A 24,750-nucleotide genomic window follows, 5' to 3' on the forward strand; every position below is an offset into this window, starting at 1 on the left:
CTTCGCATCAGACAGATTTTAGAAGAATCAGATCAGAATCAAAACGTGGCAGACGACGAATCGAAATGGAAAACGTCGGAAATCCATTGCGCAACTATGTGGTTCAATGGACCGCCATTTTTGTATCTAGAAGAATCGCAGTGGCCACACACGAAAACAGGCCCTGCAATAAATATGTTGTACCATTCTGAAGAACAATTCAATCACACGTCGTCCTGGAGATGTTTCATGCCGGATCTGCAGCGCTTCAGCAAGCTGGAAAAACTGAGAGCCCTACAGCTATGCGTACTGGTTTTCATACGGATTCATGCGATGAAGGTAAGATTCGACGGGGGACTGGATTTGCAGAAGATACTGCCCCTTTAACATAGCAAAGAAATAGATGTGATTTTTTTTCGGATATGCCAAGAAGGAGTTATATATAGAGATTACCTTCTTTAAGTCGAGGCGCCGCTTAACCCATCGTAAAAGCCTGCTGTACAAATGCTCCCCTTATATAGATGACTCAGGCGTTCTACGTATTAAGAGACGGATAGACAATATACAAGTTGAAGTCTGATAATTCTGCCAAGACGACATCAATTAACGTTTTTGCTGGGTGTTTTTTTTTTCACCCCAGGTATAATCAGCTGCACAGCGAAATTGTCGTAAATGATTTGCGTCAGCGTGCCGTATACGACGCGCCTGCCCAAAGCTACCAGAGATGGCCGATCTTCCAATCAAACGATTATCGCCCTATACTCCACCGTTCAAATTTACTGAATTGGATTATTTTGAACCCTACGACATTTTCGTTCGTCGCGAGAAGCGCTGGGGCGTGCTATTTACATCACACGATCGCACACAGCTGCACAATTTGCCTTTTCGTTTTGTGCTTGCAGCTGAGCAGAGGTATAAGAGAACAGAAGCGCGTAGCACGAATAAAAGCCTCATAAACTTATAAAATAAGGTTGTTAAATAATAAAAAGATAATAAAGATTTCAGCGTACATAGAATCGAATCATATCGAATCGTACAGCGTACTGCTTCTTTTCGAAGCTACAAATCCCTGCCAAATTGGAAATAAACCTTAGGACAACTTTAGGTGAAGGAAAACGGTTCATACAATAATTTTCATACATTGTTTCATATTCTTATAAAATGTAGTTTTTTTATTTTTTTTCAGTGGTGTTGATATCTTCATTTACTTTTATTTATAGTTTTGGCGACCTTTCCATATTTCAAATATTTGTTGGCTGGCTCTGGGTCCGGGCTTGCAAAAATCAACATTGAAACAATTTTATTTAATTTTTGCCTCCAATGTATTTCGATTGCACATCGGCAAACCGTCTTCAGGGCACTAAGATACAAGAAACAATTAGATTACATTAATATAAAACATTAATTTGAACATTTTACATACATTATTTAACACGTCTGTGTTTTTTGACGTGGAGATTGAAATTAAAAGTGAGAGTAATTTTCTGTGTCTGTCTTGTAGTTTAGTTTAGTCATTTGTTGGTGGGTCTATAATAATGTGTAGCATTTAAAACGTGTGTCGTTTGTTGTAGTGTTGTAAGATTGTTGTTTCATCATTATGTTAACTGATCCTTGTCTTCAGTTTCGATATTGTTATACCTATGTAAACACTATTTCACTTTTGGTAAATTACGTTGCATTTGTCATTCATAGGGATTTTTGATTTTATCTTATTGAAGAACTTCTGCAAATAATTCGTAGGCTTGTGTGCTACTTTTATTTCTTGGTTGTTGTAACAGATTGAGTTCTAATAGTTCTAATAGTCGTGGTACATATATAAGGGATTTGAATATTTTATTAGGTTCTATTAGGGATTTGAATAATGCTTTAATTACGTTTTGCGGGAAGTTATTTTTCGTCAAGAGCTTTTTAATTTCATGTTCAATTTCTGTGTGGTATGTTGTATCCGATATGTTAATCCTTCTTTTTATTCAGCCGAGTTCTGCATTGCTAATTATACTCTTTGGATGGTTTGAATTAATGTGGAGTATTCGTCCGGAGGCTATGGGTTTCTTATATCATTTGATTTTGAGTGGGTTATCTAATCTGCTAACTATAGAGTCTAAAGATGGTAATTTCCCGTCCTTTTCTTATTTCATGGTATTTGTGTTTGTGAAAGGAATTCAATTCTTTTAGAATTTTGTGTATTTCTTTTGTTTCTGTTATGGCAAAAAGGACATCTACAGATTTGGTTAAAAGTCCTGGTTTAATTATTAATTTATCTGTAATATTGTCCAACAGTTCCTCCATTATAACATCTACAATTACTGGGGAGGCCGGTGATCTCATAGGGCCCATCCTATTTTTAAGGATGAAGGAAATAAAATGACAACAACAACAGGGGGACCTCCGAGGATATACGGACTACCAAAAATGCATATGGAAGGAACACAACTGAGACCGATATGTTCCTCCATCGGATTTCCATCTAACAAATACTGATAATAAGAAATCTGACAATAGACTCTAGGTACAACATAAAGAACGCGGTAGATTTTAGTGACAAGTTTAACAATTCCCACATTAGAGAAGAAGAATTATTAGTATCACTTAATTATGATTATTTGATTATATTAGCACTTGACACAACAAGACAAAAATGGACCAAATTGGAGGAACACACTAATATACCAAAACATTTCTTGCATTCAGGAAAACCGATATTTCAAATATGAGGACAGAATATACACACAACTAAAGGGAATGCCAATGCCAGAAACTGCAATGTTACCGAAGTTACCGTAGTTCAAAAGCGCACGACATGACACATGTATGCCGTCGGTAATCTTCACACAGACAATATCGGAGGCTAGCATCAGAGGTAACGGCAAAAGGAAAGGTGGTCGACATTAAAACTATACCAATGGAACTAACATGCAAGAGCGTGTAGTCATTTCTCGCGTTTGGTAAACAATTAGCGCATAGTGCGAGCTTTTATACCTTTATATTCGAATGGCGAGCTGCACACTTTCCATCCCTCATTCAAAAATATAGCTAATCTATTTCAAATCGGAAGCTCGTTGACACAAGAACTCCAGAACACGAGCGATTTATATCTTCCACTTTTTTATTAATGAGCTCAACTTAGCTTATTGTTATGTTTGTTAACAGCCAAAGTCGAGGAGAAAGCACCAACAGCAATTATACCATTGCACGCTATTTTTTAATTTGATACCGATTGGGAAGACAATGAAACCGATATCGAAAAAATAACCTTTGATCGACACATCGACACTGTAGTTGAGTGAACTGAATAAAAATGGGTAAAAAGAGTATAAAATATTTGTACAAATGAATGTAACCGGCAGAAGGAAGCATCTTCAACCGCTTAATGTTTATTTATTCCTGATGAGGATCAATAGCCAAGCTGACCTTGCCATGGCCGTCAGTATTATTATATAAATTAACGAAGACGGAGTTATATGTTTTTATTATTTATTGGGCAACTGTGCCTGTTGATCGTTCCATATAAACTGAACTTATGATAACTTTAAGCTATTCCACGTAGTCCATGGTCCAGGGCAGCAACATCGACAGAATGCTGACTTGGCGCCTCGTGACCGTTCTTAGCTTGAGCACTTGATGCGCGCATGCTAGTGTCAGATTACGTCGATCGCTTTGTTGCATTTCTCGCCACTTTGGTGCGCACACATTAGCTCTTGAGACTCTGTGAATCATTTTTGTTAACTCGTTCCTTGGTCAAATGTAGGCCGTCCTCGGGTTGCTGCTCAATATTGGTCTGACTAGCAACTTAGTCTGTGGATCACCTATGTGACGAGAGATTTTTCATACTCAGTTCATGAATGAATGTAAACTGAACCGTTCAAGATACCCGTAGTTGTTGGCATACAACGAATTGTTCAAGTAGACCTTGTCCTCAAAAGTTGACAGGTAGGTACCAGATACTTGTTGGCCGATCCCGCTACTGTCTACGACGTTTATGGTTGCATCATTGATAATTATAATTCCTTCGTCGACCACAGCAACCGAGTCCAAATTGCCCGATTAAGTGCTGCATAGCGGGAGAGTTCCAGATACAAGTTGTTGAGAACAGGTTGGCATCTGCGTCCTTTTGCAGAAAGTAGTGCCCACTTGCTGACAGTGAAGATCTTCGTACCACACTCAGCGACCGTTTTAATTTGATCGAAATTTTAAGTCCGGCTATCAGACTGGACTGTATCAACTTTAATTTGTTGCAACTTAATTTTGCTTTTGGAAACTTAATGAGAAAATACAATAAATTTTTCTTCTAGAATGTTTTGATGTTAACTACTTACTAAATATCTGCTACACTGACAATCGTGAGGTGTTTGTTCGTAATTTCATTAACATCAATATCATCCAGAATCGTAGGGCTGATAAGGTTTATTTTTGACAAATGATTGAGAGTATTAAATTTTCAAAATCTATTATTATTATTTTATATTTAGTCAGAATTATTTGTACAAATGTTCCGTGTCCAGACTGTCCGTTTTCTTAATGGCGTTTAAGAAGTTGATAATTTCGTTGAGTTTACTTTGAATTTTCGTGTTTATTTTTATCTGGTATCTACTGCATTTACGATCTGACCTTGCTTGAACTTAATATGTTCTCAATCGTTAAATTCAGGATTTCCTGCTATTACCTTTACTGCGGAGCCTAGTTTATTTAGACTACGAGCATGACGATGGTGAGCCTTTATTGTTGACAGTAGTGTCTCTATGTGTCTCAGGTCCTTAGTAATAATCTGTCTGGTGTGTTCTTTTTTGAAGAAGTCCATGGTATTTTTAGTCTCGTCGGCGTAGATTTCGTATGATGTAACGTTAGTTGTATAGTTCGAGTGTAGATAATCGTTAAGTTTCAAGGTTTCAATAACAAAGATAAAGAACGTCAGGAGGTCATAACTGCCTTAGCCTAAAATATAAAATAATACGTTTTTTTGCTGTGCTGTGAGGTGCTGTGCAAATGAGGTGCATTGAAAATTTAAATTTAAAAATTTTTTGTAATGGATCTAATGGTCTCAGAGTTGAGTGACTTTTCGTTGTCACAATAGATGGTCTTTATATTTGGAAATATGTTTATTAATTGAAGTATCGGTTGGTATAGGTTGGACTATGGCAAACTTAGAAAATATATCGTTGCTTGTCAGAAATTGTTTAACCGTAGAAAAAACATCGATATGGATAATTTCACCGGTATTTGACGGGAAAGGTGTTTTTCCTAAAACCAGTCTTTTGGGTGGCGGTTGTATTTCGCCATGGAGAAAGTTTTGCAATTTGCAACTATTTCTGATTAAATGGCTCATCTTGGGGAAAAAGTAATCGCAAAGTACTTGCTAAATATTCTCTTGCGTGGCTCGGTGAGCTCTTTTTCGTTCCATGGTCATAATCTCTCTCTGCTCGGTTTTATTGGTAATATCCACTACAAGGTATTTGGTGTGCCTAAATATGGTTGATGTAAATGATTCAACTAATATTTATACTATATCTTGTAATGTTTTTAAATGAGACTCTCCGTCTTAAAATTCCGACAATGTGTCGTATTTTATTTTTATTTATCCCATGAGTGATCTTCTAAGGCGCTAACATGTTGTCCTGATAGAGCATTAGCAACGTAATTTTCCATTCGTGGCTTATAAAAAACATGTGCACTGTGTTCATCCACAAACGTTTTCCATCATTTTAGCCTAGGGTTAGGGGTTTTCTTGATCCGTAAAAATGCTTAATTTGTTGACATCGTGTCGGTAATAACGTAAATTATGCAACGCCCATACAATAGCGATGAGTTCTCACTCGCTTGTTGCCAGGGTATGCAAGCATGACGTCCTCTGACTATAGTATGTTTTTCAATTTATTAAATGCTTTTAATTACCCTGTTGTCAAGTCGAGCTTGTCCTTTTTTGAGAGTCTGGAATTGCGATCGTGGCAAATCCCTTTATGAAACATCTGTAGTATCTTGATAATCCCAAAAATTATCAGAGATTTAACAATGTAGAAGGGTCTGCACCTTTTTAGGTAAAGTCGTGATACTGCCCGGTGACACGAAGAATCAATACCCCACCCTTTTTTTAAAAAACTTTAATTTTTCTTGAGACACTCTCATGCGTGCTACAAACATGTTTCAGGGACTTTGTCAATGTCTCTAACATAGTCCTTTTTACTTTTAAAAAATATTATTACGCCGTCGACGTAAACATAACAATTTTTCCCTATTTGTTCCCGCAGGACATCATCAATTGCTCATTGGAACATGCTGGGGGCGTTTTTAAAACCAAAAAGAAATCTGCAAAATTGAAACTTCCCATTGTTAACCGAAAAAGCTTTCTTACGCCGTCGACGTAACAATTTATCCCTATTTGATCCCGCAGGACATCATCAATTGCTTGTTGGAAAGTGATCCGCAAAATTGAAACTTTCCATTGTTAACCGAAAAAGCTATCTTTTTTTCTTGTGACCCAACTCGTTAACACATTTTTTGTCGACTACGCATATTGGGTTATTATAAAAGGATCTGGACGGTCTGGACGATCTGCTAGAATGTGCTAAACATTGACAAAATCTGCAACGCCCATTGGGTAAGGGTAAAGTTTTGAATAGACGGGCTCTCCATTAGTTCGTATGGCTATCGTGTTAATGTGATAAAACAGGGACTCGTTTGGGCCCGCGAAGTCCTTTGACCTATGTTTGCTCATTTTGTTAAAATCTTCCCTTACGATGTGCGGTATGTCCGCGTCGTCGATGATTATGAAGTTTACATTTAAGCACTTCGTAAACAAAATTGGTTGCGAACCGTGTTCGAGTTCGATTATGTTTTGTGTTAAGTCAATTTTCGCATTGACTCTTTTTGGTAGGTAGGATACCGTCGAACTCATTTAGGCTGTGCGTGATGGTTTCTACCATTCTACTCTTAGTGTAATGAGGATTTTTACCCTGATTACCCTGGTTGTTGTCTTTTTGTTGACCGTTGTGCGAATATTCCTGAGGGCCAATTGACGAACTAATTTGCGGACCGCTTGAGTTACCTTGCCGCCACAGCTTGCGTTGGCCGTCGGGCTTTTGCGACTTGTCTTCAATATGCCTGGCATAAATGGTGTCGAATATATACCTGTCATTGCTTACTTCTGCCTCTTGGGCCAACGCCAGTCCGGATGCCAGATTTTGTGGTTTAGCGGGATACACTGCATGTTTAAGGGGATTTTTAAGCCCAGATACGAAAGTATGCAGCGTGTGAACTTTGTGAACTTTGCGTTAAGGACTGTTGGGGCTGCCATATCGTTGGTCATTATCGTTTTATTTATCAGAATCGTAAGTTTTCTTTCAATTTCGTCGTAGTATTTTAGCAAAGGCAGGTGGCCAACTGTTGTTGGATAACACGAATCGGAGTTTTGTCTGCGTAACTAAAATCTAAGCGGAGAATAATTGCGTTAAAATTTAACACCGTGTTAAATGAAGGTAGTGTTGCGTCTGCAGGGCCTCCAATTTGTTGCGAATAATTGCAACCGCTTGGTGATATCGGAAGCTACCGTCATAAGACTGTCGTATGTTGCAATTGCAGCCTGTCGCCAAGAGACATAATTTTCTTGACTGCTATCAAATTGTATAATTGTGTATAGACTGCTTCGTAAACTACTATGTCTGATTCATTTTGTATTCTCTCGGTATGCATGGGTTTTTTAATGATCTTAATTTTTCTTCAACTTTTTTTTGGGTGCATTAGTGCACCATTTACGACAAACTCTATCAATTGAATAAGCTGTTCGTTATTCGTATTGTTTGTTTTTTTGGTTTTTCGAGAAATTTTCCTTGTAACAATTGTTCGTCGACAGCACTATCTGTACTAACTCTATTGCTATACATTAATTCTCCAGTAAGGACAACGGAATTTTATGTATGTTTTTTTGTTGCATGAATTTGGTTAATCTAATAATCTTAATAAAAATAACAGAATCAGATTTTTGCAACTTATTGTTTTTATTTTAAAGGTCACTCTGGATAACATTTGTTTGTTTTCAAAATGTGTTTTGTACATTTTCCTGATCGTGCTTGTGGATTTGGCAAAAGTGTTTAATCAAGCATTAATATAAATAAAATAAAATCAAATAATTCTCTAGTTGGATTTTCGCTAATGCAATCAAATCTTGTGTCTCGTCTCCCACAGTGATAAACCATATATGAGTACACGATTTTCTATTGAATAATTATATTCTGGAGCCTACTAAAAGTATCGAATAATAAATAGACCATAAAGTATTATAAAGTATTTTACAGCATCAGCATTTTACGAGTTGCATCCTATAGGTATCTAGTGTAATGGGCACGTTTGCACAAACACTCAAGCAAAAGCATCCCGTTTCCAACTGGAAGTAAACTGGCACAATTTAGATCCAGCCTTTGCTTGTATTTCTCTTATTCTTGTGGATATAGCGATGGTGTCGCGTTCACTATCAAAACTATTCACATATTCATCTACATAGTGGCATTCAAAAATAGCTTTAACCGCGCGAGGATCTGAATCCTGAAACCGCAGGGCATTCAAAGTCTTCACAGAAAGCTCGGCGCTCCTGCTGCTGAATCAACACTTAATGGAACATCTCTCGGATGTCTTCACAAATGCCAATGGCACCTTCCCGAAAATAGACCAATTTTCGGCTTGCCATATCATTGCTTCGTGGCATCTTAACATTATGACGGTTCCATAATAAACCTGTCTGGTAACGCTCTCCTATTTTCACCGTGGTGTCTTCGAGTATCTTCTGTGCTCGTGCATCGTCGCTGGCTGCGACTGGTGTCGTAAGCTTCACACCGAAGCTTTCGATATCAAAATAGTCGTTACCATCTTTTGGATTGCATTCTCCTGCGTCACTGCTAGGAGGCATGACTTTGATGACGTTGCCGTCGGTTGACCTCTTATCGGCCCAAAAACCACCCATCCAAGTTCGCTGGCTGCGGCATATGCTCCGTGTGGTGCAAATCTTTTTGTTTGCATTGGCAGTCCAAGATGCGCATGGTCAAGTCCAATCAGAAGTGTTGGTACCGCCCCGCGATACGGTTTCATTGGAAGTCGTGCCCCGACATTTGGACGACACGTCGATGCAGGCTTTGCATTGATAAGCTCAGGTTGGACACGGCGTACACATTTCGCAACACATGACGTTTGGGCTTGTCCGCTCCACTAACTTCTATGCTTCCCACTGTGGTCGGCTGTCTGGTTGCTCTTCCACCAAACCACTGTATATTTAGTAGCTTGCTTTCCCCGATGGTATCTAGATCGCGCAGTAGCTCATCGTCGATTATCGTTACATACGATCCCTCGTCGAGGAGCGCGTACGTATCGATCCGCTTATTGGCCCGTGTAACGTCACTGGCAATATGTGCCCTTGTGTGAGGATCCGCTGGCTGCGGCATCTGGCCAGTATTCATCACTCAATCACATGTAGACTGTGACTCATGGCATCATGATCACGTAAAGTCGATGATGTCTCTTCCGGCATTTACTTACTTGGCATTCGTTGGCCCTATTGCAGACTCTTGCCATGTGGCCAACACGTAGACACGAGAGACAAAGCCAGCCAATGTTCACCTTTTTAGCGGAAAGGCTAAGTTAAATTCTTTGCATTCCCTGACTGCGTGTTGTCCATTACAGATTGGACACTGTTTGGTGCATGCATCACTGTACGCCTTTGCTCCTCACTATCGACGTTTTGATTGTAAATGTATGTACCAGGCAGAAGGAAGCATCTCGGAACCTATTAAGTATATATATTCTTACTCGACATCAACAGCCGAATCGATCTAGCCATGTCCGTCTGTCTGTCTAGAAAGGTATATATATGTCAAGTATCTTTCATTTTATACCTATCGCCACCTTCCCGCTACCGCCCAACAGTTATAAATCAATTTTATAAGCCAACTTTTATTGCCAGCCAATTTAAATGCAATTGACTTTTTCAGAATACACAAATATTCTATGGTACAATAAAATAAACTGTAGAAAATTTCATTAAGATCGGTTAAGAAAAAACCAAAGTTATATGCAACTGCGCAATTGGATGGGGCAGCAGCTATAAGAATTTCTGTATACATGTACACACACACATTCATGCTCGTCTGCTTCGCATTCTACCGCATTGTAAAATAATGTAATTGCGACTCTTTCTGTAATGTTATTTTAGTTCCTCTTTTTATCATTAGGACTATTGGTGTTGCTGCTGAGTAGAGGCGGTGGCAAGTGGTGTTGTCTGTCGCGATTTCGAGACCTACTTGGGAAAGTATTTTTTTTTGCTGGTGTGGCTGTTGAGTAGAGTCGACAGCAAGTAATGCCGTCATTGCGAGTTCGAGCCTTGCCAAGGGAATTTTATTAAAATTTTTTTTGGTGTCGGAATTAGAGGGGAGCTCCCGACTAAAACATCTTATTTGTTTTCAAAATTTATTTTTATGGCTACTAAAGCAAATGAACTTATAGCGTAAGCCTCTTACGTGTTTTATCTTCTATTGTAGTTTCATATGGGGGTCCTTTATGTTGTGCAGTGTATTTACGCATGTTACATTCCAAAATATTGCCATTGACAACAATGGATGGAAACAAACAAATCAAAACATAAGCGCCGGTCATTAACTCGATCAAGTCACTAACCAAAAAAACATATAGGCTGGGTAACCAGTGGAAGACGCTGGGGCCTCACATTTAATATGCAGCTGGTGCAATCCTCCTTCGTTTTTTGTTCAGGTGCTAGACACGCTTACACGCTCACACACATACACATAGAGAGTAAGAAACTGCTTTGGCTTACTATCAACACTTACTCTCTCAATTTGTCTATTTACTCTTTTACCGTCGGTGTGTGTATGTGTCCGCACAACCAAATATACCCACAAATACAATTTTTCTCAAAAGTCGGTAGCTTTGTTTTCTTTTAAAGGGACGAGAAATATGAAATATGAAAGGGTTTACCACGTCGTTGCGAAATTCTTGCGTTTTAGTCCATTGTCGTTGGTAAGGGTACCTACGCGGTGTGCATTTTCAAATATTTTGAACTCGCTATTCACGCATGCTTGCATATTATTTGCTTGTGTCCCTGTTGCCTGCCAGCCTGTCCCTTGCAAATTTTATAGGATTTGAAGTTTTTGTGATTTCTGAATTTTGAGCAGTTAAATGTTTTCTATGCTGCTATTTCAATTCCTTTTTTTTTCAATAACACTTAATTATTGGTCTGACTGTTGAGTAGAGTCGACGGCAAATAATGCGGTCAGTTGCGAGTTCGAACCCTGCCAATGGAACATTTTGTTTTTAATTTATTTGGTGTTGGTTCAGGTATTTCCTATTCAGGTGCTCCCTACTAGAACCTCGTACTTGTTTTTTTAAAGTATCCTTTTTACTTTAGTGTTTAGGGTATTCCTAGTCGCGAGTTCCCGACTAGAAACTCTTGACATATATATTTATTGTGTACTTAGTAGTAATATGCACATATGCAAATTTAAAACGTGTTGAGAACATTTGCTCAAGCTATTTATGTAGTTTAAACATTAGATCGTTAACCTAATACATTTATTATTATTTTAAGGCGAGGACATATTTGGCTAATATATATCTCCATCACCAAAAAAATCGGAACGCATTCTCGACGTGCTTTAAGGAATTAGTTGAAGTTCGACCGGAACCCAGAAGTTATTTGATGTTAGGGGAGGCGTATCTGTCAATCCAAGGTCGAACATAAATATTTAATAATCTAACTAAATAACTTACCTGATTTCCTTTTGTAGAGACGGACATGGCAATAGAAGCATACCGAAAAGCCTGCAGTATTTGTCCATCTAATGCATTCCTGGCTAGAGAACTTGGGAGATCGTACGTCAAAAGTCATCAGTATGCAAATGCACTACAGTATTACCACTCAGTAATAAAAAATCCTGGGTGTTCTGCTTTAAAATTGGATTTGGCAGAGTTATTTTTGCAACTTAAGCAATTTGAAAACGGATCAAATATACTAGCTGCCGGCGATTGTTGCAGCATGTAATTTAAGCTTCCTCAAATTAGGTATTAAACTGATTTTAAAATTGAATTCAAATTCTTCTTCTAGAAATGAGGACAGTTTTACAGAACTGCAATTAAAAACAAAGATGCTTTTGCTACTGGCTCGCATTCATGAAAAGTCTGGGAATATTCCGGAATCGTTAAAAACATTACAAGACGCACGAGATAATCAATATCGCTTGCATAAGCTTTATTCTAGTGGCAATTCAGAAAACCTTGACGAGCAGTCAAAAATGTTATCAAAGTGAGTAGTGAATATAATATACACTGTAAATATAACAAATAAAAATGCGTATACCGGTTTGTGTTATGTTTGTAAATGTTTTAACTAATTTATTAATTGATAAGAATAAAAAAATATATATATTGAATTAATCAGCAGCACAATGTGCTTACAATGAGTTGCAAATACAAATTAAACGTAATGTCGAAAGTATAAACTAATACTACTTATTATAAACGACCTCTATTGGTTCCGATAATTTCACAATTATGTTCTTGCAAGAGCGTAAGCCCCGTATGCAACTTATGTTCACCTTTATATTAGCGTTTCCCCGCATGTTGGCTTGCCACGTGAGCAAACCAATTGTAAGAAGGCTGACTATCCAATTGGTTGGTATATTTGGTAACTTAGGCTTCTATGTTTTTTTATGCTATTTTTCGGAAGCTTATGTTTCGAAAACCTAGCCTGGGCTCTGTTCGGTGTAAGTGGGGGTGGCTGTTACCCCAATAATAGTAGTTTGCCTGGGCAGCTTTAGTTGAATTATATAAGCAATGCTGTATTTCGAATTACTGATTACTTACTTACTGATTTCAATAATATCTTTACATCGGCCATTAGTAGCCAAACTGAACTTTTACATTTTATACGGACATTTCATATTTTTTAAAGGATTCAAAAGTGTTTGCAATTTTCCTAATCAGATTTTAAACGCGATCTTAATATTTGCAAAAAATTTGCTTTTATAAAAATGTTGCTTATACATATATTTTCTTCTTCAGATATTATAAAAAGTATTACGAGTGCTTATACCAGTATTTAGCTTTTGACAAATGTATATGGAGATTTATGCATTATTATACCCTTGCAGGGGATATTATAACTTTGTCATAAAGTATATATATACTTGATAGGTATCAACAGCCGGTCCCTCAGATTAAAAGCTATCTTAATGAAACTTTGCAAAAGTCCCTCTTTTTATTGCACGCAGCACATATGTCGAAACTAGCTGGTTCGGACCACTATATGATATTGATGCCATAGGAACGATCAGTCAAAAATTAAGTTGTATGCAAAAACATTTTGTTTTTCGAGATATTTTGACCAAACTCGGACTGTATTAGTTTTACTATACTCCTCATATATATGCAAAGTCCTATTAAGATCGGACCACTATATCATATAGCTGCCATAGGAACGATCGGTCGAAAAATAAGTTGTTGTATGAGAAAACATTTTATTTTTCAGGATGTCGTGACCAATCTCTACATTTTTTTTGTTTCACTATACTCCTCATATATATGCAAAATCCTGTTCAGATCGGACGACTATATCATATAGCTACCATAGGAACCATCGGTTAAAAATTAAATTGTTGTATGGAAAACTTTTTTTTCATTGAAGATATTTTGATTAAACACGCAATTTAAAGATTTTACTATGCTCCCTTTATTTTTACAAAATCTTATTAACATCGGACTACTTTACATATGATATGTATATCTGCCATAGGAACAATCGGTCGAAAACAAGGTTTTTGATTAAAAACCTGTTTTGTTTATGAAGATATCTTCAAAACCAAACTCGGCATTAACTATTTCCCTGTGCTTCTTAGATACGAGCAAAGCAATAAGCACTATGAAAAGGATGGGTCTGCAAGGGTATTAGATCTTCGACGTGCCGAATATAGCCTTTCTTTCTTGTTATAATGTATATTTATTACTTCAAACGAGCGCGTTGCGCGAACTGCATTTGGGATTAAAAGAGCTCCCTATTACTTGTTTCAATTGCAATTTTGCTATTTACCTACACTCATAAGTTTACATGAAATATTAGGCCTTAAAAATTATTTATTAATAATATTAATATAATTAAATTAAAACAAATAGCAACTCAAGCGGTTAATAACATTAAAGTAAGATCACATGTCAATCACACAAGAGAATCTCATAGCTCACCTCCCAAGCGATTGAGGGACATTGGGGTAACAAAACCCTCAATGACTTAAGCTCCTTGTTGGGCTTATCAATTTGAAAAGAAAATTAAATTTAACAGCCGACGCATGCATAAGCTATTGGAGCAGTCTTAGAAGAACACGGTACATACCGCATACACCTTCTAAAGTGGAAGAATATTACACCACGAATGAAAAGGAAATGCTAGCTGTCGTATGGGCTCTACAGAGCTTGCTCATGTATTTATACAAAACGTAAAAAGTTCAAAACTTCGCTCTTAGCAATATGAACCACAAAGGTGGAACAGCTACCTTGAAGAGTACAACCATGAATTACGATATCACCGGAATACCTTAAATGCGGACTCTGTACAGAAACCCTCCAAACCCTCAAATAAATAGTCAAAATGCAATGATACATAGCAAAAATTGTACGTCACATAATCCCATACACGTAATGGAAATTCCTATTATCGTTTTCAAGAACCGACTTTTTTCAATTAACTACAACAGAGACCTGACTATTCCGAAAAAGACTTAATACTATTCACAGCAGAAAAGATTATAGGCGAACAAACAAAAATAATGACAAAACACCAGTGCTTACAGGAATAAAATAAAAAATAAAATTCGAATCTTTGGCAAATTTTTTTCCCAATATGAAATATAAAATAGAAACAATAAAAACAAGTAAGAGGTTCTAGTCGGAAGCTCCCGACTAGGAAATACCCTGAACCCTCTTATTCCAACATCAAAAAAATTTAAAAAAAAAAAGAGTTCACTTGGCAGGGTTCGAACTCGCAACTGACAGTACTTGCTTTCGACTCTACTCAACAGCCAGACCAGTAATTAAGAACTTATGATAAAAAAGGAACTAAAATAGCATAACAGAAAAATGTCGCAATTACCATGGTGTTAGAATGCGAAGCAGACGCGGTTGAATGTGTGTGTGTACAATGTTTGTGTATACAGAAATTCTTAAAGCTGCTGCCCCATTCAATTGCGCATTTGCATATTGTTTTTTCTCAACCGATTTTTATGAAATTTTCTACAGTATATCTTATTGTACCATAGAATATATATATATTATGAAAAAGTCAATTGCATTTAAATTGTGGCTTAAATTGGTTGGCAATAAAAGTTGGGTTATTAACTTGATTTATAGCTGTTGGGCGGTAGCGGAGAGGTGGCGATAGGTATAAAATGAAAGATACTTGTTATATATTTAATGTTCTACAAGCAACATATCATGTTCTTCTCTTATTATTTACCCAATTTGCTCAAAAAACAGGAAGTCGATATCGCTTCTTATGGATTGCTCGATCTGCGCAAGCACTAGGAGCACCTACATCTAAAATTTCAAGTCTCTAGCTCTTATAGGTTCTGAGGTCCTTGGGTTCATACATACGGACGGACAGACAGACGGACATGGCTAGATCGACTCGGCTATTGATGCTGATCAAGAATATATGTACTTTATGGGGTCGGAGATGCTTCCTCCTGCCTGTTACATAGACAACATTTTTAAATATGCACAGATATAAGTTTAAAATCTAGAGCAGCCGAAGGTCTCAATTTTTGAGGTCATACTCGCCGTTGAGTTGCCAAAATTAATTGTTATGAACACCGAGAAATCATTAAATTGCGCATCCATCCAATTCTTATTGGTAACCAATTAAAAGAAACCGTCTAGACAACACTGCCAATGGTCAAGTTGAAAGATTTCATTCACCGTTGACCGAAAAACTGAGATATGTATAGAAGAGGGACGAAATTGCAAATTTCGAAGATCTTATATATAACAGTACACTCCACAGTAAAAGCCAAACCCATAGATTTTTTTTCGGAACTCAGCATACTATCGAGCTTCAAGAATTAGCAGATACAACAATGAAAAACAAGAAAAAACAAATGTAAAAAAACAGGATGCAGATTTGGAATATCATAACAGCAAGAAAAAAATAATAAAGCAATATAATACAGGAGGTACAGAGTATGCCAAGTTAGATAAGGGATTATGTTAAAAACTTAAACCAATGTATAAAGGAAAACGCGTATCAAAAAATACAAACACAACAATAAAAAGACAAAATGGTCGAATAATTAAAAAAATTGATATGAAAGTATAATATTTCACAGATAATTCTTGCCGGCCTGTTTCGGTTTGGCAACAATCTTACACTACTCAAACTCGCAGCTAATTCCGATAAAAACAGGCTCTACGGCTGTATAAAACGTATAGAATCATCCACGTATTTGACATAGAGGAATATGAAATACGTTCGGTAATCCATCGAACAGACTAAACAAAATATAAACAATACACCCATCTTTTAATTTTCTTGAATTTAAGCTTTCAAAGGCCGAAACTGACTTTCGAAGGCTCAATCCGACCAAACGAAAAGATAGAGCAATAGATGCGCTGGGCATAGCATGGTAATGGTTGACCGGTACACCGGACCGCAGTGACTATAGCTCTTATTATTTACCCAATTTGCTCGAAAAACAGGATGTCGACATAGATTTTTATTGATTGCTTGGAAACGGAGTAAATTAATGTTTTATCGGACACAAACTCGATCTGCGCAGGCACTAGAGAGACCTTCATCTAAAATTTCTTATAGGTTTTGAGATTCTTGCGTTCATACATACAGACAGACGGACGGACAGAAAGACGGACATGGCTAGATCGACCCTATATCGGCTATTGATGCTGATCAGGAATATATATACTTTATGGGGTCGGAGATGCTTCCTTCTGCCTCTTACAAACATTTAAATTTTGCACAAATGCAATATACCCTTATTACCCATTTTCAATCGGTTCAGGGTGTAAAAATTATTCATTTAAAAATAGGGGCTATTGAGCTTAAAGAGCACCATAAAATATTAATTAGTTGAAACACTGTCGAAAGACGGCTAATGGAGACCGACTTTTCTTCTAAATTTCAACAACCTTAAATTTGGTAATAATAATTGTTGACAGGTGAAAATTTTTTTGAATTTTGTGGATCGAAGAAAAAGATTTATGGCCAGGTCTTTAAAAAAAGAAAAATTATCAATTTATAATTATAAGAAGCTTAATATATTATTTATAAAATTAAAAGTATTTGCATTTCAAAGAAATTCCATCTGCTGTGGCTGAAAAGATGTAGGGCTGGACGCTATTTCCTTCAGCTCATAATGTTATAAGCATATGAACTAAATAGTTAGACATTATGATAAAACGTACTATGGTTATCTATCGCGACTGTAACATGGCTCTTAAACGAGTCAAATAATTGGTCAATTTTTGTAAGATGTATGTAGACGGTGCTTCATTTTTCTTGTCTGAAATATTTTGAATAAATGTATTTCTCACTAAGACGAAATATCTTAATTATATTTCCGGATTCCAATTTCTAATTTGGATCGGATATCAGTACATCCCCCAGTTAACCCGGATCGCTTCATCTGCTGTGACATCTCCATATAAATGGGATTTTTTAGCGCACCACGCAAGTCACCAATATTGTCTTGCCATTCTACTTGTGCGCTCGTTAAACATTTTAAAAAAGAGTTTTCAATTTGTTTTGACGTTTGCTTACATTCTCATAGAGAATGACCTTATTTTTGAGATGTACCTATACAATCGGATAATACTGTATGGAACAGTGTAGGTTAAAAAATCTCTCGGATGTGTTGAAATAAATCACAATATGTACATACGCACGCAAGACTCCATTGTCATCTAAGTATAGCGCAAGCCCTCTAATTTCGTTTAAATTACCTCCATTTTATGCGGTCCGAATCTAGTCAGGAACGCTTCGCATTGCGTCCATTGTATCAGCACTCAGCACTCAGCATCCTCACATTCTAAAGCGGTGAGGCCAAATCTCTTAAGCTCAGTCCGTTGTCCACGACACAAGCGCGTTGAACCTTAGAACCCAAGCCGGCGTCCTGACCAGCCGGCTGTATCAAGAGAATATCTGAAATGATATGAATAAGTTATTTTCTGCAATCAAGGAAAATTCACTCGACATGCCTTCTTCATCATCAGAGGATAAATATACCGAGTCGTTGGTCCGACTCTAAAAATTCTCCTCCTCGATATCGTACGAACTGTTTTTATTTGCAGGTGCTACCTATCCAAAGCAGTACGGTTTTAGAAGTTAAGTCAGCTAAAACTGCAAATGCTGACTGGCTTGTGTCCACAAAAACGTGCTGTTGTATTGCTCGCACAGATATTGGGGCAAAGTAATGGCGCAAGCTTCGAAACTTTCCACGTTGTTAATATCCTTAATATGCAATTTATTAAAGGCGCAGGCAATCTTATCCGATAAAGGTTCTTCACATTGCAAATTTCGTCGCAAAATCTCACGCATTAGTAACTTTCCAGTTCTCATAAGCTCATAAGCAAATCCACAGGATCAAATGTTAGCATGATCAAGCTCAAGAACTCCCTCTTCGTAGGGACTCGGACAACATTTAGCACCCATCGGTTCTTCACTATCAAAACTATCCACATAGTCGTGCCCAAAGTGACATTCTAAACTTAGTCCGCAGCGCTTGGCGAGCACACATTACACTCATGTCATAAGCATCAGACTTCTGGAGGTCACCGTCGATTCGCCACAGAAATTTTTGTGCGCATCTATCCTGCGGCCGAATTAACACTTGATGGATCATGTCTCTGATATTTCCACAACGTCCAACGGCACCTTCCTGGAAGTGGAAGAGAACAGCCGGCAATGACTTGTAGTGCTACGGTCCCTTGGATAATGACAAATTCAATAAAATGTCACCCAGCTTTGCTGCCGCGGCGAATACCAGTCTCATCTTACTGTGCTTATTACCTTTTTGAACATAATTGTCAATAACATTAATGTGGGCTCGTTTAGGCGTCGCGCTTCATATATACCGTATCGTTGCGTCGTGGCAGCTCAACACTATCGCGATACCATAATAAACCTGTCTGGTCGAATTGCCAATTTTTACCGTGGGGTCTTCGCATATATTCAGTATTCGTACATCGTCATTGGCTGCGACTGGTGACGTAAGCTTCACACCGAAGTTTTCGATATCAAAACAGTCATATACCATCTTTTGGATTTTTTCATTTGATTTCCTTGGAAATCGTATACCGTTTCCCAACATTTGGACATAACCTCGCTGCAGACTTTGCATTGGTAAGCTCAGGTAAGACATGGCGTAAGCACTTCGCAACACAGGACGTTTGCGTTTGTCCGGTCCATTAATTTCCATACCACTGAGGTCTGCTCTCTGGTTGCTCTTCCAACAAACCACAATCATTTATCGCTGGTTATTCTGCAGATTTAAACAGTTATACGCCAAACTTGTTTCCGTAAATGCACTGATGTACATAGGCCATTCCTCAGCTTAGCCCAAAACTCGGGATGATCTAGTAATTTGCGTAGCAAGCATACATCGTTCGTCCTAGGAGTCACCCATGCGAAGTTCTCAGCTGCCTGCGTTGGCTCCAAACTGATTGCTGGCTGTTTCTCTTTTAACAGCGTGTAGCCGAGCGTTGGCTGCGCAATGCCTGCAGAACAAAATGGTTGTAGAACAGTTATCCATAACTGTCGGCCGTTCTACGGTTTGTAACTCTAGTTCCAAATTTTCAATCAATTACGTCGGCAATGCCTTAATCAAAGATGGCTTTTCGATCAAAATAGCAGTTGCAACCAAAGTTGTAGATTCTTTCAAACTTCAATTCAGCAATGGCACTCCACTCAAAATTCAATCAATTTAACGGGATCAGTAGCTGTGCTCACATATGCTCCAGCTTTTGACGTCTTCAACTCGTCCTTTAGCGCAGCGACTTTATCAAATCCATGACTTGCGTACTTGAGAGTAACGTCCTTGGGCATGGCCCTCCTGTTAATATGCTGGCTCGTGCGCTTAGTCCCGTGGACACAGTGCCATCTGCTTGAATACTATTTATTTTCTGCCCATCGTTTAAGCGTGGGCTTTTACTGGGTTACCGTTGGGTCATTCTTTTCACCTCGGAGATGGCTGCTATTGTACGCTGGCTGCTGGAGTGAAGGCCCAGCCTGTGCTGCACCACGTCTAATCTGCAGTGCATGTCGACCTTGCTGTCTCCTACAATAAGAACTCGAATAAAAGATGATGTCGCGTGCCAGACGAAGGAGTTGCAATTAAAGGGCCAGAGTCAGCGTATGTAGTGCAAGTGTGTTGCTGATGTAAATGTAAGTGTTTTATTCTGAACGAATTACATAGGCTAGAACTTAGACATATATATCTCAGAATCGTATCGTAGCCTTTCCTGGAACGACCTTCTAGCTCACGCGAGTAATGGCGGCAATAAGCCAAACACAATGTGCCCGTACGATATACAAAACTATCATTAGCTTAGTTAACAACCAGCGTTTTAATCGCCCCATGGGTGTCTGAGACCATTTTATTGTGCCCAGATAGAGTAAGACTGTTGAGAGCGCACTCCATGGCTACGGCTGATGCTTTTCCTTAATATATGTATGCCAGTTTTAAAGTACAGCCCAAATACATATATACATGCTTATACTTGTGCAGAGTATTCCTCGCTCACTGCGCATCTCTTTCTCCCTGCATAGCTTCCCACAAAACCTCGAGAACTACAAACATACATATGTTTGTGTTTGGGTTTGCGTTTGGGTTTTTCTTCAATTATGTTCCTTTTGTGCCTGTGGTAGCAATAGGCACACACATTCAAATGCTCTATATTTATTTGTCCAGTCAGGCATAATAAGAAGAATCTTATATAAATATATTTAATAAAAACTTAAATAACCAATATGAAATATTTATATTTTATATTCTAATTGGCACACTGTGCTAATAAATGTATGTCAGCATGTCTAAGCAGCGAAAGAACGATGGTATGAAAGAGCGTGTTGTGCACATATATTTTATGCAAGCGGTCACTGCATGGGACACATGCTGACACGGCTTGTCTGTAGCCCGGGCACTCGTAGCCGATCATACTTCGGTACTGTACTTGAATATGCACAGCACTTGGATATGACATATGTTTATGGAACAAAGACTAAGTGCCGTTGCACTCCAGCATTTATGTTTATTGGAATATATGAAGTATATACTGGACATAGTGCTGAGCATAGTGAGCTGTCGATATGTGCATGCTACAATACCCTGAACCCATTAAAAATGGAAAACAATGGTATAATGTTTTTGTGCAAATGCATTTAACAGGCAGAAGGAAGGAAGCCCGACCACATAAAGATTACATATTCTTGATCAGCATCAATAGCCATATCCGAGACATATCCGTCTTTCGGTTTGTCTGTCCGTCCGTATGTAAGAACGCAATTATATAAGTGCTAGCCGTAGGTCCTCCTAGTGCCTGCGCAGATCGAGTTTGTTTCCGATAATCGATAAGTTATTCAGTTTCCAAGCAATCGATAAGAATCGATATCGACATCCAATTTTTTTAAATTAAATAAAAATTAAGAGCTAGAGTCACAAAACTTAATATGTTGCACCGCAGACCTATAAATCAAGTTAATAACCCAATTTATATTGCCCACCGACTTAAGCCACAATTTTAATGCGATTGACTTTTTAGAATACACGAATATTCTATGGTACAATAGGTACAAAATTTCATAAAAATCGGTTAAGAGAAAACAAAAGTTATGCTTTACTGCGCAATTAGATGGCAGCTAGTGCAAATTCCAGCAACTTCTGTATACATGTACGCACACACATTCATGCGCGTCTGCTTCGAATTCTACCAACAGCATTGCAATTGTTTGTTGATTAGGCAGGCAACTAACACGCACACAAACGCATAAATGCTTTCATCCATAGAGAAAAATGTGTAAGTGTGCGTGCTTGGTCGCCCAAAAAGTTATCAGGCACAAGGTTCATTCCAAGCCTGCTTACTCGAAAGAGGGTGCGTGTTCACAAGCAGCATGCGATGAATTGCCCTTGCAGAAATATGACTTTGTTTTTTTCTTTTATTTTAGGCAAAATACGTCTCCACAGTAAACAAAACACGTGAGAGGTTCCACTCGGGAGCCCCCGACTAGGGAATACCCTGGACCCTCTTATTCCAACACCAATTGCACTTCGCACAACGCGGTCGTTTGAACTAATAAAGTTAAATCTAAAAAAAGTTCCCTTGGAAGGGATTTCGCAACTGACCATGTTACTTGCCGCCGACTCTACTCAACAGTGACACCAATAATTAAGTATTATTAAATAAAAGAAAAACGAATTAAAATAGCAGCACAGAAAACAATCAACTGCTCGAAATTCAGAAATCACAAAAACTTTAAACCCTATCAAATTTGCAAGGAAGCCTGTCCAGGAAACCAACAGGCACACAAGCAAGCAATAGCAAGTAAGCTCGAACAGCGAGTCCAAAATATTTTAAAATACACAAATGCCAACGCGTAGATACCCTTACCAACGATAATGGACTAAAATGCAAGAATTTCGCAACGACGTGGTAAACCCTTTCAAATTTCATATTTCTCGTCCCTTTAAAAGAAAACAAAGCCACCGACTTTTGAGAAAAATTCATTCAGAATCGAGCCCTTATTAGTCCTCAAAAATTGGATAATTCATATTCTACAAAGAAAAAAAAAATAGAAGCACAAGCACCCAGTACAGAAACTAATACAAAGCAATTGTAATGCTATTTATAGAATTGAATAAAGAAGCGCGTTAATGTGTGTTTGTACATGCACACATAATTTCTTGCAATTTGCGCCAGCTAGAGTAATAACGTGTCTTAACCGAACTGTATGCACTTTTAACAGTAGATCTAACTGGGTTTTTGTGAAAATCTATGTAAAATGCAAACGGAAGTATCTCCGACCTCATAAAGTATATATATATTCTTGATCAGTCCAGTCGATCTATTTCCATGTTCGTCTGTCTGTCCCATCTGTCCGTCCGTCCGTATGTATGAACGCAAGGATCTCAGAACCTATAAGAGCTAGAGACTTGAAATTTTAGCTATAGGTCCTCCGAGTGCCGGCGATAACCTGCCCCATTTCCGAATAATCGACAAAAATCTATATCCGAAATCATGTTTTTTGAACAATTTTGGTAAACAATAAAAGCTAATCACCAAACTTGACATGTAGCTTCTAGAATAGTATATATATTTGCATTTGGTTTTGAAATAAGAGGGTTCAGGGTATCCCCTAGTCGGTAGCTCTCGACTAGAACCTCTTACTTGTTTATTCTTAGCTATGGGGTGGTGGCGATTGCTATGAAATGAAAGATTCTAATTAAACGATACGATTGAAACATATAACGAACATCGGTTTAAGCACGATAATGGTGATTGACGAGTAGGTGCAGTTGATCCAGGCAGGCGGTTCTTAGCCATTGCGTAGTCCGGTCAGCGCCCCAATCATCTTCTTCAAGAAAAAGACTGAAGAATGTCGTATCCGCCTCGATTATCAGCAACTGAATGCGCACTACATTTCAGACGATCAAAAGTGAAAGGACCGGAGATGGAGCCGCATGCGCTCGTTTAACTAGACGGCATTGTGCTCATAGGGGCAAAACGAGAAATAGCTTGAGAGAAGGGTTCGACCGCGAAAGGATAGCCAACATTAGACTTAATAGGAAAAAGTTCAAATTCTTTAAGAAGCTATATGTCTATAGACTCGGAGAAAATATATATTTGCAAGGAGTTGCGACAGGTCCTATGGGTTGCCTCGTGAAACAGGAGTTACTCAAATTCGCAACTCATGTGCAGCCGTTGACTCCTGGTCATGGGGAATGGAACAGGTGGAGGAACAGCGTCAGTTAACAGAGAGGCTGACTTTATTCTGGACTGTCCCAAATTTTTTTACTGCAGACTGACGCGAGCGAAATCGACCTCGGTTCAGTTCCAAATATATGAATTGTTGCCAGGTCTGCCAGAAATTTAAAAGTGGAAAACTGTGTCAGTCAGTATTGTGCGTTGATGTCGTCAGACCCTTTTTTGCGATTGAAATAACGATTTATTTTATTTTATTTATTTATTAATGGTCGACAAAACGAGTGCCTTACTCATTATTCAATAGATTATACATACAATAGATAATGGAATTAAATGCTAAAAGCTTAGTTAGAGAACACAATTTACTAAATAGCAACACCGACCGATGGAGGTGTTTTATTTGCCAGTCCGGCCAGCTGTGCCCCTTTTCATAGCTAATTTTGCCAGTGACGCTATTAGAGCAGATGTAAGCAGAGGGTTGTAAGTAGGAAAAAAGTGTTCTTAAGTAAAATTGTAAATAATCTTAATTTGCTTTTTAATTAATAAAATACAATAAATTAAAAAAAATATATATGAGAGATTGTTAATTAACTAATGAAATGAAAGCTAGATATATAGAGTGTCAAGTAGATAGGACAACGAGAAAAGTAATGGGATAGCACCGACCTAGTGGGGGGAAATTTACAGCCTGTCCGGCAAGCCCCTGCTCATAGCTGGGAATGGTCAGTTGTCTGTTCTGCACGTAGATAGGAATAAGGGGCGATAATATTTGGTTGGTCTAGCCGGAAATGAGAATTGAAGACG

At 38.1% G+C, this 24,750-nt stretch overlaps 1 protein-coding gene across 7 annotated transcripts in view; it reads left to right on the forward strand.

Annotated features, from left to right (window-relative positions):
* LOC26531925 (tetratricopeptide repeat protein 21B) overlaps window positions 1–24,750 on the forward strand; it is a 161,649-nt gene that overhangs the window by 79,326 nt on the left and 57,573 nt on the right. For 4 of the 7 annotated variants that reach the window (XM_032433956.2, XM_070207610.1, XM_070207609.1 and 1 more), the window contains exons 4-7: window positions 1–318; window positions 11,558–11,699; window positions 11,757–12,006; window positions 12,074–12,271. In XM_032433956.2, the coding sequence (XP_032289847.1) occupies window positions 1–318; window positions 11,558–11,699; window positions 11,757–12,006; window positions 12,074–12,271 (908 nt within the window). Of the gene's footprint in view, window positions 319–619; window positions 641–11,557; window positions 11,700–11,756; window positions 12,007–12,073; window positions 12,272–22,189; window positions 24,279–24,750 lie in introns of those variants that run through there. The other 3 variants (XM_032433957.2, XM_015169296.3, XM_032433958.2) reach the window with 3 other exon arrangements.

This window comes from Drosophila virilis, chromosome 2 (genome assembly GCF_030788295.1).
Source record: "Drosophila virilis strain 15010-1051.87 chromosome 2, Dvir_AGI_RSII-ME, whole genome shotgun sequence".
In the NCBI taxonomy this organism is placed as follows: domain Eukaryota; kingdom Metazoa; phylum Arthropoda; class Insecta; order Diptera; family Drosophilidae; genus Drosophila; species Drosophila virilis.